This window comes from Mytilus galloprovincialis, chromosome 10, assembly GCF_965363235.1.
Source record: "Mytilus galloprovincialis chromosome 10, xbMytGall1.hap1.1, whole genome shotgun sequence".
NCBI classification, from domain to species: Eukaryota; Metazoa; Mollusca; class Bivalvia; order Mytilida; family Mytilidae; genus Mytilus; species Mytilus galloprovincialis.
Genome location: NC_134847.1, coordinates 85160145 through 85176996, shown reverse-complemented (window position 1 = coordinate 85176996; position 16852 = coordinate 85160145). Strand labels below are relative to the sequence as shown.

The 16852-nt window shown below is 30.9% G+C and overlaps 1 protein-coding gene across 9 annotated transcripts in view; it reads right to left on the bottom strand.

The window, feature by feature from the left end:
* LOC143048668 (acetyl-CoA carboxylase-like) overlaps positions 1–16852 on the bottom strand; it is an 81634-nt gene that overhangs the window by 29665 nt on the left and 35117 nt on the right. For 7 of the 9 annotated variants that reach the window (XM_076222465.1, XM_076222467.1, XM_076222471.1 and 4 more), the window contains 11 exons: positions 16448–16576; positions 13175–13481; positions 12527–12646; positions 12106–12206; positions 11026–11114; positions 10611–10735; positions 10114–10227; positions 9128–9241; positions 5474–5563; positions 3138–3256; positions 2358–2402 (listed from right to left, as the gene is read on the bottom strand). In XM_076222465.1, coding sequence (XP_076078580.1) covers positions 2358–2402; positions 3138–3256; positions 5474–5563; positions 9128–9241; positions 10114–10227; positions 10611–10735; positions 11026–11114; positions 12106–12206; positions 12527–12646; positions 13175–13481; positions 16448–16576 — 1353 coding nt within the window. The remainder of the gene's footprint in view (positions 1–2357; positions 2403–3137; positions 3257–5473; positions 5564–9127; positions 9242–10113; positions 10228–10610; positions 10736–11025; positions 11115–12105; positions 12207–12526; positions 12647–13174; positions 13482–16447; positions 16577–16852) is intronic. The other 2 variants (XM_076222468.1, XM_076222469.1) reach the window with 1 other exon arrangement.

Genomic DNA, 16852 nt, shown 5'->3' with positions numbered 1-16852 from the left:
TTATAAAATAAGGAGATGTGGTAAGATTGCAATGGGAGAGCTATCCAACGACATGAACTTTTCAAAGAGATTGATTTGGTACTTCTTTATGATTAATTGAGTACCAACTATCTTACATTTCCAACCTGTAAACTTCCTGTACAGATACACATTGTAATATCAATATTTACTAATAAATATCAGTAACTTTTCTTACAGAATTTTTACATACAATTCTGTTGTCTAGCATTTTAAAACTAGTTAACTGGTGGCGAAATCTCATCTTCACATCTGATAGAATTTCTTTCATTGTGAGATATAAATAAATACAAATACTCAGATATACAAAATGTCTGTGCTTAAATGTGACATATGTTCTTCCAACTTTTATTATTAGTTTTACTATAACAGCAATACATATCACACAGATTAAAAAGCTGAACATTCTTAACTAAATTAATGAGTTAACTGAGCATGCAAATAAACAACAGAACATCCACTGTATAAATACAAGGAGTTTCCAAACTAATGAGTAGTCTGTATACTGATAGCCACATCATGCAGGTTACTGTATTACATGCATAGGTCAAATGAGTGATCATGATAACATTATAGACAGACTGTAGATGGCAAGAAATGGCTCTATATCATTACTCTGGTAATCATTATAGACAGACTAGCACACAACGTCAAGATGGACTGGCTGTATATTTAATCAAATTTCATAAAAGACAGACAGAAGATTACAAGGTCATGATCAACTTTCTTTTACTAGATTATTTGTTTTCAATTGTCAAGCTACACAGCTATGATAGACTGGTCGTACATCAGGCCATTACCAACTGCCAGGGTGCAACTTAAAACTATTTCAATAAGTTGGTTGTATGTAACCTCCCACGATAGATTGACTGACAATAAGACAGGCATTAAAGACTGATAGTAGATCTGACTGTTATGGTACACTTTCTCTATATTCCATTGACTGTAGATTTGACAGTCACACTTCACTGATTATAAAGAATCAAATTCATAAATGGAAATCAAGAAAAATACAATTTTGTTAAAATTCTATAGTAGAAATTTTTATATGACATTTTTTTCTATTTTTGTTTTGATTTCTTTTTATAGACTGAAAATATATTTCAGAATTGTTGTACCTGGAACTGATCATCAACTAAATAGTTTTCCTTAGAAGTGCCCTCTTTACAATCATGACATTCTTTTCTTTTTTATAAAGAACACGCCCAATACATGCTGAACACATGTGCCCAAAAGTTTAAATTAAAGGTAAGATAAATATGGATTCAAACGAGGTAGAAATTATTGACTTCAAAGTCAAACAATGTCAGCGATGTTTTTAAGCTTATAATGAGGATATATTGTAAATTGACTGATAGCAAAACAGTCTTTCAATTCTCCCCTTTTTTAAATGTTTGAAACAAAACAAATGGTATTTTGATTGTTTGGTGTAAATCATAGCTGATGCCCCTATCAAGAACTTTTTAATTCAAATGTTGTTTTGAGATGCCATATGATTTGAGCTTAATTTTATTTTACTGAAAGTCATTATTTGTTTCATTTTTTTCTAAATCAGGAATCAAATTGAAATTGATGAAATTAGTTTAGCAATTAACAAAGCAATATAGGATCTACTCATGCAAGACCATTTTCCTTTCAGCTAACAAATAACTAAATATCATGTATATATGCCATTAATGTAAGCTTTATACAGTATTTATAACTTTAAAGACAATATTATGGACCATGTGGACTACAATATACCACTTTACAATACTTGTATATATCCAAGACATATCTTATTTCTGCTTTAAGATAAGCATTGTATGTATTATATTCTTATCAGAAAGTTCCCTAGTTCTTATTTACTTTCAAATTACAGTTTTCTAGTTCCTATTTACTTTCAAATTACAGTTTTCTAGTAAGTTCCTATTTACTTTCAAATTACAGTTTTCTAGTTCCTATTTACTTTCAAATTACAGTTTTCTAGTTCCTATTTACTTTCAAATTACAGTTCCCTAGTTTCTATTTACTTTTCAAACTATCCCTTCTGTCCCACCTTTTTCAACAGTTCAGGATATAAATTAAAACTACAAAGGAAAATAATTACTGTAGTTAATACAGATTCTTTCTAATAAAAGTATCAAACTGGACTTGGTTTGAATCAAAATCCCAAATAAATATGAGGTAACAGAATAATGTTTGTTGAAAAACAAGAAATGCAAAGTTCTTAAAACAAGATTGATCAGATTGAGAACAAACCAAGTGGAATGTTGCTTCAAAGAAATAATAAACATATAAAGCAGCCATGCTAAGGAAAAGTGTTTTGCCTGAACAAACCCTGACAGAGAAGTACAAACCTAGCTGGTGGATAAAAAAATCCCTCAAATAAGCAACTGTCATGTCTGAAATAGTTTAGTAAAGTTAGTTGGAGACATTTTAATGCAACATGCTGTATCTCCATATAAAAAATCTTGTAGATATTGCACTTGTTTCTAATCAGCCATATAATTTGTATAAAAAGACAGATTTTTTGGGGAATTTGAAAGCACCTAAATAAAAAGCAAGTGAAAAAAGTTCTTGTACATATCAGCTACAGTAGACAAATATATATTGTGAATTAACTTCCTGTTTATAGAATAGCTAAAAGGGCATTATAGAAATAACAAGTTTCTTCTGAGCATTAGTATAAAATGTGCATACTGATAAGATTATATAAAATTAAAAAAAAAAACATCTTTGAACTTCAGTTTGCTGGATTTAAAATAAATTCAGCTGTATTTTCAGCAATTTCCTTCTAAAGATAAAACTTGCATCATATTTTGTTTGGACAATAATGTTGTTGGAGTTTTGTATAATTATAAAGAACTTAATATAAATTGTAGAATAAGTAACAAAAAATATCAAAACTAGTTTGTCTGATTTGTTCTTTCAATTCACGTGTCTCAAAATATAAATTTTACTAAACAGAGAAATGAGCTTGGAGAGATGAAACAGTAAATATTGATGAATATCACAATAATAGAAAGTGTGAGCAGTGTACAAACTGAAGTTCTAAAACATTATGTAAATATTTAAAATTGACTATGCTCAAACAAATGGGTGCAATGTGCCAGTACCACTACTTCAGAACTACTAACCTGTTAGGATGAGATCGGGGAAGTAAGAACTTAAACTCCACTATACATAAATCTTCATCTATTTCACAATGCTGTACACAATTCACATCATAGGCTATGTAAGCTCTTCTTATATATACCTAAAATATACACATCACATCATAAGGAATGTAAGCTCTTCTTCTATATACCTAAAATATACATGTCTCATTATAAGGAATGCAAGCTCTTCTTATATATACCTAAAATATACATGTCACATTATAAGGAATGCAAGCTCTTCATATATATACCTAAAATATACATGTCACATTATAAGGAATGTAAGCTCTTCTTATATACACATAATCTATACACATCACACCATAAGGAATGTACATAAATCTAACATATACCGATGTCACACCATTCATATAATCTTATAAACACCTAAAACATACACCTCACATCATAAGGAGTGTAAGCTCTTCTTATATACACCTAAAATATACACATGTCACATCAAAACCATTGTATACCAATTTAAAATATATGTCTGTCACATCCTAGACAATTTATAACAAGAGTGCACACGCTGAAATGTCTCGCCTTCTATACTAATCATTGATATTATGTTGATAGTCCTAAGTATAAAGCTAAGGTTTATTACAACTGTCACATAAACTTAACATTAACCAAGATAACTAAAAAAGACCAATGAACCTTGAAAATGAGGTCAAGGTCAGATGAACCATGCCAGGCAGACATGTACAGCTAACAATGCTTCTATACAACATATATAGTTGACCCATTACTTATAGTTTAAGAAAAATAGACCAAAACCCAAAAACTTAACACTGTGCAATGAACCGTGAAAATGAGGTCACGGTCAAATAAAACCCGCGCGACTGACATAAAGATCATAAAATATTTCCATACACCAAATATAGTTGACCTATGGCATATAGTATTAGATAAAAAGACCAAAACTCAAAAACTTAACTTTGACCACTGAACCATGAAAATGAGGTCAAGGTCACATGACATCTGCCTGCTAGACATGTACACCTTACAATCATTCCATACAACAAATATAGTAGACCTATTGCATAAAGTATGAGAAAAACAGACCAAAACACAAAAATTTAACTATAACTACTGAACCATGAAAATGAGGTCAAGGTCAGATGACACCTGCCAGTTGGACATGTACACCTTACAGTCCTTCCATACACCGAATATACTAGCCCTATTGCTTATAGTATCTGAGATATGGACTTGACCACCAAAACTTAACCTTGTTCACTGATCCATGAAATGAGGTCGAGGTCAAGTGAAAACTGTCTGACAGACATGAGGACCTTGCAAGGTACGCACATATCAAATATAGTTATCCTATTACTTATAATAAGAGAGAATTCAACATTACAAAAAATTTGAATTTTTTTTTTCAAGTGGTCACTGAACCATGAAAATGAGGTCAAGGACATTGGACATGTAACTGACGGAAACTTCGTAACATGAAGCATCTATATACAAAGTATGAAGCATCCAGGTCTTCCACCTTCTAAAATATAAAGCTTTTAAGAAGTGAGTTAACACCGCCGCCGCCGCCGGATCACTATCCCTATGTCGAGCTTTCTGCAACAAAAGTTGCAGGCTCGACAAAAACCTAAAACATATGGAACATTGTAATACTCTGGGTTTTATTAAACTACTCTAGTTTAAAAGTTTGTATTCAGGCAGAATTATGTGACTACTTCAAATGTAACTTTATAAACAAATTACACAACCCCCCCCCCCCCATATGAAGAGTTCAAGAATCATAAACAGAAGATAGTTGAAAACAAGATTTTCTGTGCATTTGCATTGATTTTAGACAAATTAACTAGAAGTCCTACAAAGATGCATATTCCTTACCTCCTGTTAAATATTCACTTAAAGACTTTGTTATGATGGTAAAGGGAGTATATGATTCATACATTTATAGAGTCAATTCATACTTAGCTGGGGAATATGAGGACAGGTTCATGTATGTACAATTTATCTATTTGATCAGCTTCTCAATTTTGTACTACAGTTATATATATGTTTACCCTTATATCAAACTGATCTTACTTTATTGAACAAGTTTTTTAATTATTTTGATCAGAAAATCCTGAATATCCATGTAAGCTTTGATTTTTTTCACTACTGGATATTGGACAACCTACTTTTCTGAATGTTTTTTTCTGGTACTGGTTAGTTTTACCTTATATTTTGATTATATATACTGTAATGTTTGTCTATATTATCAATGAGGAATGACTGAAGCATGAAGCAACACTGTAAGCCCTACCCAGCAGTAAAATTATTTCCATTGTCTACTTTTTACTTACTTCTAAAGCTGCCATTCTGACAAGGGAGTTAGAATGCCAGAAAAAATCCTGTAGAACATCATAGATTGCAGTCTCAGCATAAATTATTTTCTGAAATAAAAACACTGCATAAAATTTTTTATATCATTCACTTATCTCTCGTTGTATCACCATGTATAAGACCTAAATATCAGATCAGCTGAAACATTACAGTATTCCTTTCATTTTGTGTCGTAAAAATACACATAAATATCATCATGGTGGTAATTTTTATAATATAAATATTATAAACATTATAAAACTTAAACTTGTATCATTTTTAAACAAGTTGTTGAACAAAAGAACTTTTAGAGAGCTAGCTTATGTTATCCACATATTAAAGCCCTTTTCCATTATTACAGATTCTATGGTTTCACATCTTCAATCCAAAAATGACTCTAAAATTGTCTTAAACCTGGATATATATCCTTCCTAAATTCTTTGTCTAAGTTTTACTTAAGGCAATTCTATTTATAAATGGGTTATGACTATTTTAGTACAGTAGCCTGAATAATTATAGGGAATAATCAAGTATTACATATATGGCAGGTAAAATAAAAGGTTCCTTCGATCCAATACATTTATTTCTGTAATAGCCCCTAATAATAAAAAAAACTATGCTTTTAAAAAAATTAAAAAAAATAAAAATATAACAAATAATGAAAACACAACTTTATTTAAAGATAAAAAAAATTCTGTAAGAACAAATCAAATATACAGTAAAACTCAATCACATTTTATTTTTAAAAAAATATTCTTATGATAAATTATAGAATCCTAGCTTAGAATTGAAACTGTTGTCATTGTTTTATTAACAAATGATAGATATACAAGATTAGAGCAGCTTACCATATAAACTTGAACATTTTAATAGTTTACTCATAATTTGAACTGTGTACTATGTATTTGATATAAAAGGAGAAAATAGCAGGCAGAAAAAAAACATTCTGATAATTTTGTTTTACTGTATATATAAAAAGTGAACAAATTAACTGATTACATCATATATGTCATTGTTTTGCTGTAGATTCATGAACTGAAAGTGAAAATAAGAAGTAGAGTAACATCTGTAATAGAAACTTATAGTAAGTATAATGTAGAAGTAGAGTCACATCTGTAATAGAAACTTATAGTAAGTATAATGTAGAAGTATAGTAACATCTGTAATAGAAACTTATAGTAAGTATAATGTAGAAGTAGAGTCACATCTGTAATAGAAACTTATAGTAAGTATAATGTAGAAGTATAGTCACATCTGTAATAGAAACTTATAGTAAGTATAATGTAGAAGTATAGTAACATCTGTAATAGAAACTTATAGTAAGTATAATGTAGAAGTAGAGTCACATCTGTAATAGAAACTTATAGTAAGTATAATGTAGAAGTATAGTCACATCTGTAATAGAAACTTATAGTAAGTATAATGTAGAAGTATAGTAACATCTGTAATAGAAACTTATAGTAAGTATAATGTAGAAGTATAGTAACATCTGTAATAGAAACTTATAGTAAGTATAATGTAGAAGTATAGTAACATCTGTAATAGAAACTTATAGTAAGTATAATGTAGAAGTAGAGTCACATCTGTAATAGAAACTTATAGTAAGTATAATGTAGAAGTAGAGTCACATCTGTAATAGAAACTTATAGTAAGTATAATGTAGAAGTAGAGTCACATCTGCAATAGAAACTTATAGTAAGTATAATGTAGAAGTAGAGTAACATCTGTAATAGAAACTTATAGTAAGTATAATGTAGAAGTAGAGTAACATCTGTAATAGAAACTTATAGTAAGTATAATGTAGAAGTAGAGTAACATCTGTAATAGAAACTTATAGTAAGTATAATGTAGAAGTATAGTAACATCTGCAATAGAAACTTATAGTAAGTATAATGTAGAAAAATAGTAACATCTGTAATAGAAACCTATAGTAAGTATAATGTAGAAGTATAGTAACATCTGTAATAGAAACTTATAGTAAGTATAATGTAGAAGTAGAGTAACATCTGCAATAGAAACTTATAGTAAGTATAATGTAGAAGTATAGTAACATCTGTAATAGAAACTTATAGTAAGTATAATGTAGAAGTATAGTAACATCTGTAATAGAAACTTATAGTAAGTATAATGTAGAAGTATAGTAACATCTGTAATAGAAACTTATAGTAAGTATAATGTAGAAGTAGAGTCACGTCTGTAATAGAAACTTATAGTAAGTATAATGTAGAAGTATAGTAACATCTGTAATAGAAACTTATAGTAAGTATAATGTAGAAGTATAGTAACATCTGTAATAGAAACTTATAGTTAGTATAATGTAGAAGTATAGTAACATCTGTAATAGAAACTTATAGTAAGTATAATGTAGAAGTAGAGTCACATCTGTAATAGAAACTTATAGTAAGTATAATGTAGAAGTAGAGTCACATCTGTAATAGAAACTTATAGTAAGTATAATGTAGAAGTAGAGTAACATCTGCAATAGAAACTTATAGTAAGTATAATGTAGAAGTAGAGTAACATCTGTAATAGAAACTTATAGTAAGTATAATGTAGAAGTAGAGTAACATCTGTAATAGAAACTTATAGTAAGTATAATGTAGAAGTAGAGTAACATCTGTAATAGAAACTTATAGTAAGTATAATGTAGAAGTAGAGTCACATCTGTAATAGAAACTTATAGTAAGTATAATGTAGAAGTAGAGTCACATCTGTAATAGAAACTTATAGTAAGTATAATGTAGAAGTAGAGTCACATCTGTAATAGAAACTTATAGTAAGTATGTAGAGTAACATCTGTAATAGAAACTTATAGTAAGTATAATGTAGAAGTAGAGTAACATCTGTAATAGAAACTTATAGTAAGTATAATGTAGAAGTATAGTAACATCTGTAATAGAAACTTATAGTAAGTATAATGTAGAAGTAGAGTAACATCTGTAATAGAAACTTATAGTAAGTATAATGTAGAAGTAGAGTAACATCTGTAATAGAAACCTATAGTAAGTATAATGTAGAAGTAGAGTCACATCTGTAATAGAAACCTATAGTAAGTATAATGTAGAAGTAGAGTCACATCTGTAATAGAAACCTATAGTAAGTATAATGTAGAAGTAGAGTCACATCTGTAATAGAAACCTATAGTAAGTATAATGTAGAAGTAGAGTAACATCTGTAATAGAAACTTATAGTAAGTATAATGTAGAAGTAGAGTAACATCTGTAATAGAAACCTATAGTAAGTATAATGTAGAAGTAGAGTCACATCTGTAATAGAAACTTATAGTAAGTATAATGTACTAACTACAAATGTATATGGTTATATTTCTAAGTTGTCATCTAATTGATTTATGTTGACTTTACATTTATATTTAATATATACATTTAAACAGTATTCACAGCAAATTTCTGTTTTAATTTTTTTACAATGGAGACTTAAAAGCTATTGGAAAATAAATCTAATTTTGAGAAATATGATTCTTTAAAGGATTAATTTCAACTCTTTTCCACACCTTTCAAAATCAACATTATTTGTATGCAAATACCTACTTGCTACCTTTTCAACAGAACCAGTCTACTACAGTCAACCTAAATTACAGAAATCTTTATATTTGAATGTAATTTATAACAGTTTACCTGTAAGTTATCAGGATTGTATTCTGGCCCATACATGTCTATAGCAGACAAGAAAATAGATTCCATTTGGTTGTGTCTAAGTTCATAAGGTGGAAGATGTGCTGCTATCAGAACCTATAAAATACAATATATCTATATGTAGATTTCATCAATTGCAGAATTAGGGGGGCCCTCCTGCCACCTTTTGTGGGAAAAATTGTTTGATTATTTAGGGAATCACTGAAGCATGACTGGAGAGGGCTACCTCTTGTGGTAGTCATTGGGCTCTGCCTTATGACAATTCTGGATCCACCACTGGATTGTTTCTCAGTTCAAGTTCATAAGGGAAGAAGTACTGCTATTTATAACTATAAAATACAGACCTTCAGGGCTTCTTTTTTTTTAAACCAGAAGAAACTATTTTTTTCAACATTTAGTCTCATAAATATTTGGGGTTCACTAAACAACTATCTGTTTTTTTGGCAGAAATAGGGTATAAATTATCAAAATATGAAGTTTGTTTAACAACACAAAAACATGTGACCCATTGTCTAGCTGGCATATACAAATTCTATTAAGTTACCAAGAGTAGTTTTAACAGTAACAAAATAACCACACAACAAAACAGGGTTCCTTTTCATTTAACTGTTAACTGCAATAGACTTTCTACATGAATAAGCATAAACTTTTGATATGCATACATACATTTGGAAAGAAGACATTTGTTCCACTAAAAAGAAAGCTGTAATTTTGTAGGTACCAATTTTTCCATGAATTTAGGGAAAATTGTAACTTAGTGAATATTTGTTTTGTTGTATTGCCAATCTGCATACAAGCCTACAGAAATTTGAACTTTGTAGTGTGTAAAATGCATCTGATGACTTTCATTTTCTTCAAAAAGCTATTAGCATAACAAAAACATTTAACTATTGAATATCTACCTCACAACTATCACCTATTGTATCTGTAAAAGTATTTCACAGACAACAAATCTAAACTACATATACCTGTCTGGCTCTCAGTGCTACACTACTATTATCTTGTCTGTTAAGGGTGGTCAGTTCTGTCAAGATGGAAGCCAAGTCATCGGTCAAGCCTGGTTCTTTGCCAAATAAATGTTCCTAAAAATCAAATTTAAATAATGTTAAAATTCTTCATAGGCATCCAAATACATGTTAAAAGCATGGTTTTTAAAACTCGTGTAGTTATGCGTTAACGAATAGTTTGTCTTTAAAATACTTGAAATAACAACATATTAATCAAGCTGTCCTTTCTTTGAGATAACTTTGCATATCATACTACTCACTGAAGATGGAAAATTATTGCAAGAAACTATCGGTGCATGTGCAAAATCAACAACATCATAAGCAAATTAGTAAGGAGGTTTCTCAGCCACAACTCATCTTTAGGCTCTTGCCCCTCAATGTGAATATAGCTTAGAAACACCCTTTATTTTTTTAAAAAATACCACTATTTATCTGTAATCCATAAAGTGTTGACTTACAATCAATAAGATAATGAGTTTATTTTTAGGTTTGACAGCCAGGTGAGATATAATACTAGCAGCTACGGCAGACATGTCATCAGTTTTCTTCTCCATCAACTTAGTGATACATTTATCATAATGACCTACAAATATAAAATCATGTTTTATAATAATTATTTTAGTCTAGAATTGCATGGAATAACCTGTCTAATAGAAATTTAAGTAACAACGATTTGAAATGTTCTATAAAGGACAGGTGGGATCAAAAAATACTCCCACCAAATTTTGAACAAGTCATTCTGAAAATAGCTAGCAAATGGATGATTTTTTGAAAGAGCAGATTTCCCCATCTCTTGTCCCTTGCTCATTTCTTCTTTAAGGTAATTTCCATTTATACATTTGTTATTTATACATTATAAATGTCAATACAAACCTTGTTGGAACTGTTGTTCTACTCTCAGATACTGTTTCAGTAAATCCTGAACCACTGTCTTCATGTGTCCACGGATACCATTTCTGTACCTGTAATTTTTAGAATGAACTTATAAGAAATCAATATCAATATCAAGAAATGATAGGTTGTGCCATCTTTGCGAATCAAGAGAAGTAGGTGATGAATATCATTATGTTATGTCATGTAATGCTCTAAATCAAGAAAGAAAGAGGTTGTTACCATACTATTGTACTCTTTGTCCAAATATTTATAAATATCAACAATTGATGAGCTCTAATAATTATATTGTTCTTGAAAAACTTTGTAGATTTATAAAAATTATAAATGTGAGGGTCACTCCTCCTGGTTAGTTTGTAATCTAATGTTTATGTTTGTATTGTTCACATGTGCTTCAATATTTAATGTAATTGTTTATATATTCTCTGTAACTATGTAATTTGTATATTCTCTGTAACTATGTAATTTGTAGTTTATGAGAAATAAAATTCATTCATAAGTTATCCTCGAACAGTTTTTCAGAAAAATTATGTCATTATGACAGCCATGTGAAACTGTGTAGACAAATGCTCACATCAAGTTTGTACCGATACATTTTGTTAAATGACCTCATTTACACAATATGATAGCACATGGTTGTGCTTCTAATAAAGGAGGAAGAGACATACATACAAGCTGAAACTACATGTGACATATACTATTGGTATTGGAATTGACCTGGAACTAATTATAGGTTTTATTTTATTAAGTGGAAACAAAAGATCCTTAAATGGAGTATATTTAAATCAACACCATTGTCCTATATTAGTTATTTATAAAGAAGTATTATTTAATTTGTTGTTTTAACATAATGCATACTAACAAATTGGACATCATTTTTTTTACTAGTATAGATTTCTGCTTACCTGACTAGGTTAATTCAAGTTAAATAGATTTCTTTCAACTTTTCTCTCAATAATTAATCATGATCAATCTATAAAGGACTATGTTTATTCATTCCATATACAATATTTTTTCGACCCAATGTAGAAGCCAGTGATCCAATGACTTATTAATAATTACCTTTGTACTAGCTGTACAATGCCCTGGGTTGTCATGAAGAAGTTTTCTCTTTCTGTTTTCTTTGTAAGTGTAGCAGCATGGCCATCAATCACAGTAGCTATCTATGAAACAGTAAAAAAACAAAAGATTGAAATATTGACTGAAGCAGGAAAATCATAACACATGCTAATTTTTGTTGTTTATAGGTGCTAGGGCCATCTTAAACTTGCAGTCAGGGGAGGTTTTTTTTGCTCTGTGTTGATGCCCTTATTGTGATTTTGAGATGAAGATTGAGAGTTCCTTTGCTTTTTGTGGGTTTTTTTGTGCATGATCTGATTTTGTGTCAAGGATAGATACCTTATATTCTTTCTTCTCAATATTATACTATTGACTATATAGGTAACTTATTAAAAACTGATGAAACAGAACATATAATTAATACCTGTTGACTTGGGAATTGATTTAGTACGGATGTAATATTACTGGCATATGTCTGGAGTAACTTCTTTATTGATCTCTCTACATGTGTTGGTACTCGTCCGGAGATAATTGAAATCAATTCCTGTAGAGTACAAAATCATATAAGCAAATTTCAAATATATTGTTTTTGTCTACAAATCACTTTAATTATCATAGCATTAACATATGATTGGTATTGGGGCTATCAAAATAAGTTTAAAAGATATAAGAACTTCTAATGATCATATCTTTTTCAATATTTTAAAATTTTGTATGAGCAGTCAAAGTTACAAATGTTTACAGAGGTTTAGCTAGCTTTAAATTCAGGTTTACCCCAATATTATCTTCAGAAAAAGTCTGTACCCTGTCAGGAATATGACTATTGATTTCCAATTTTATGTTGGTTGATAGCATTTGATTTTGTAAGTTTTTATGGACTTTCCATTTTTTAATTAACGTTGGAGTCAAGTATTTTTGGTTATACTTTTTTTCATTTGTTGTCACTAAAATGTTTTAATTTTTAACATAACTGTATCTAAACTACATGAAACAAAATATAAACATCTGCATTTCAACTAACTGCAACAAAGGATCCTCTTGTTATTTTCTTTAAATTTAGAATTACAAGTACCTGCATTTCAAGTAATGGCAATGAAGGATCTCTCAGACATTTCATTAAAGTTTCTACTGATTTCTTCACCCTGGTACTAAAGAAAGGCTCTGGCAGTACATATCCGGCTAATAAGTTTTCTAACTCTGTTCTAGTTCTCTGGAACACTTGATGCATCCTTTCTCCATGGTTCAGTGGGTTTTGTAATGTAGGTAATGACCCCATGAACAGTTCAGCCTGTTGTACACGACTAGGATCATCCAAGTCTAACCTTGCTACATAACTACCAGTATCTAGTACAGCTCCTGGTCGCTTGACAAAGTGGACACTGTAAAGGCCAAGTTATTATAAAAGTAATGTAAGTATTTAAATTAACCCCTATTTTTTGTCCAATAACAAATAATCATTCTTCACAAATTTAATTCCTAAAAGAGAATGTCAAAATAAACAAGAATGTGTCCACAGTACACGGATACCTCACTCACAGTATCATTTTCTATGTTCAGTGGACCGTGCAATTGGGGTAAAAACTCTAATTTGGCATTAGAATCAATCTGCACCAAAAACTTTTTCAACTACTAGTCCGAAGACCATTATTCTGACATTTTTCTTATTGGACCAAACAAAGTTTTGCAAAAACTTACTAGTCCGAACCAAATTTGACTAGTCTGGGGCATCGGACTAGTGGCTAACCGTGCAGACTGTAGAATTAGAAAGATCATATCATAGGGAACATGTGTACTGAGTTTCAACTTGATTGGACTTCAACTTCATCAAAAACTACCTCGACCAAAAACTTTAACCTGAAACGGGACAAATGGACGGTACAACGGACGGACGAACGGACGAACAGACCAGAAAACATAATGCCATTCTACTATCATAGGTGGGGCATAAAAATGCTAACTGTGGTCTGCCTATAAATCTGTAGGAAAGGCAGGCACAAGAAGATAACATATTTCATAATAATATTACTGGCAAAAGCCTGTGGTATGAAGCTTACTACAATGTAAATATACATTCCTTTAAGAATAAGATGCATGTCTGGTCTCAAATCAACTCCCTTGTTTTCAATCTGATGTCATTATATTTTCTGTTGGATGTCTGAATATAATCATTAAATAACAAGAGTACACACGCTGAAATGTCTCGCCTTCTATACTAATCATTGATATTATGTTGATAGTCCTAAGTATAAAGCTAAGCTTTGTTACAACTGTCACATAAAATTAACATTAACCAAGATAACTAAACAAAGACCAATGAACCTTGAAAATGAGGTCAAGGTCAGATGAATCATGCAAGGCAGACATGTACAGCTAACAATGCTTCTATACAACATATATAGTTGACCCATTACTTATAGTTTAAAAAAAATAGACCAAAACACAAAAACTTAACACTGTGCAATGAACCGTGAAAATGAGGTCACGGTCAAATGAAACCTGCGCGACTGACATAAAGATCATAAAATATTTCCATACACCAAATATAGTTGACCTATGGCATATAGTATTAGATAAAAAGACCAAAACTCAAAACTTAGCTTTGACCACTGAACCATGAAAATGAGGTCAAGGTCACATGACATCTGCCCGCTAGACATGTTCACCTTACAATCATTCCATACAACAAATATAGTAGACCTATTGCATATAGTATGAGAAAAAACAGACCAAAACACAAAAATTTAACTATAACCACTGAAAATGAGGTCAAGGTCAGATGACACCTGCCAGTTGGACATGTACACCTTACAGTCCTTCCATACACCGAATATACTAGCCCTATTGCTTATAGTATCTGAGATATGGACTTGACCACCAAAACTTAACCTTGTTCACTGATCCATGAAATGAGGTCGAGGTCGAGTGAAAACTGTCTGACAGACATGAGAACCTTTCAAGGTACGCACATATCAAATATAGTTATCCTATTACTTATAATAAGAGAGAACTCAACATTACAAAAAATTTGAACTTTTTTTTCAAGTGGTCACTGAACCATGAAATGTCAAGGACATTGAACATGTGACTGACGGAAACTTTGTAACATGAAGCATCTATATACAAAGTATGAAGCATCCAGGTCTTCCATCTTCTAAAATATAAAGCTTTTAAGAAGTGAGGTAACGCCGCCGCTGTAGCCACCGCCGCCGGATCACTATCCCTATGTTGAGCTTTCTGCAACAAAAGTTGCAGGCTCGACAAAAATCATATTTACATGATTTTTGTTTCTATTCTTAGAAAACCTAATTCACATTAAAATATACTGTGTAATCTAAGATAAATACATCAGTCTAAATTATTTTATATATGTGGTTTAAGGATGTACTTAGGTGATCTAAGGTAAAATTAAATAAATTAAAATTCAAAATGATACTTTAAGCTTGAAGAGTACTAGTTAAAGATCAAAATAAGCTTTAAATATTGATAGGTCATGAAGCTTTTTTTCAAGATATTTGATTTATAAACAAGAATGTGTCCAAAGTACACGGATGCCCCACTCCCACTATCATTTTCCATGTTCAATGGACCGTGAAATTGGATAAAAAATATAATTAGGCATTAAAATTAGAAAGATAATATCATAGGGAACATTTGTACTAAGTTTCAAGTTGATTGGACTTCAACTTCATCAAAAACTACCTTGACCAAAAACTTTAACCTGAAACATGCACTTTCATTTTCTATGTTCAGTGGACCGTGAAATTGGGGTCAAAAGTTTAATTTGGCTTTAAAATTAGAAAGATCATATCATAAGGAACATGTGTACTAAGTTTCAAGTTGATTGGACTTCAACTTCATCAAAAACTACCTTGACCAAAAACTTTAACCTGAAACATGCACTTTCATTTTCTATGTTCAGTGGACCGTGAAATTGGGGTCAAAAGTTTAATTTGGCTTTAAAATTAGAAAGATCATATCATAAGGAACATGTGTACTAAGTTTCAAGTTGATTGGACTTCAACTTCATCAAAAACTACCTTGACCAAAAACTTTAACCTGAAGCGGGACAGACGGACGAACGAACAGACGAACGAACGAACGAACGAACAGACGGACGGACGAACGAACGAACGGACGCACAGACCAGAAAACATAATGCCCCTCTACTATCGTAGGTGGGGCATAAAAAGGGTGGGAAAAGGCTGACTTTAACCTAATATTTGCATTGGTATTATTTGAGTCTTCCTTGCACAAATAATCATTGTTGTCCATTTGATAAAAATCACAATAATGAATACATGAACAAGCTTCTGAATTGACAGTATATGTTATGGACTATACTTACCAGCCATTTTCTGACACCCGTAATTCCATGACCATCTTCATCACCTCGATCTCAGCATAGGTTGCACCAGCAAAAACATGTCCACCATCATCTACGGTATAATTCAGTAACTTTCCTGCTGAGGGGGACCTGTACAAAAAGACATGTACACCTTACAATCAAAATTGTGTACAAGTTAAAAAAAAAACAATGTTCCAAAGTCTCCTTTCACATGGTTTAGTTAATGTACGCATAATATGAGTAAAATCTACTTCATTGATGCAGGAACAAGCAGTTTTTTCTGTTTCAAAGTTAAAAACTCAAATGATTTGTGTTGGTTAAACATCCTCATATTGTACTCAGTGGCAGATCCAGAACTTTTCCTAAGGAGGGAAAGGGGGGCTCCAGTCATGCTTCAGTGATCCC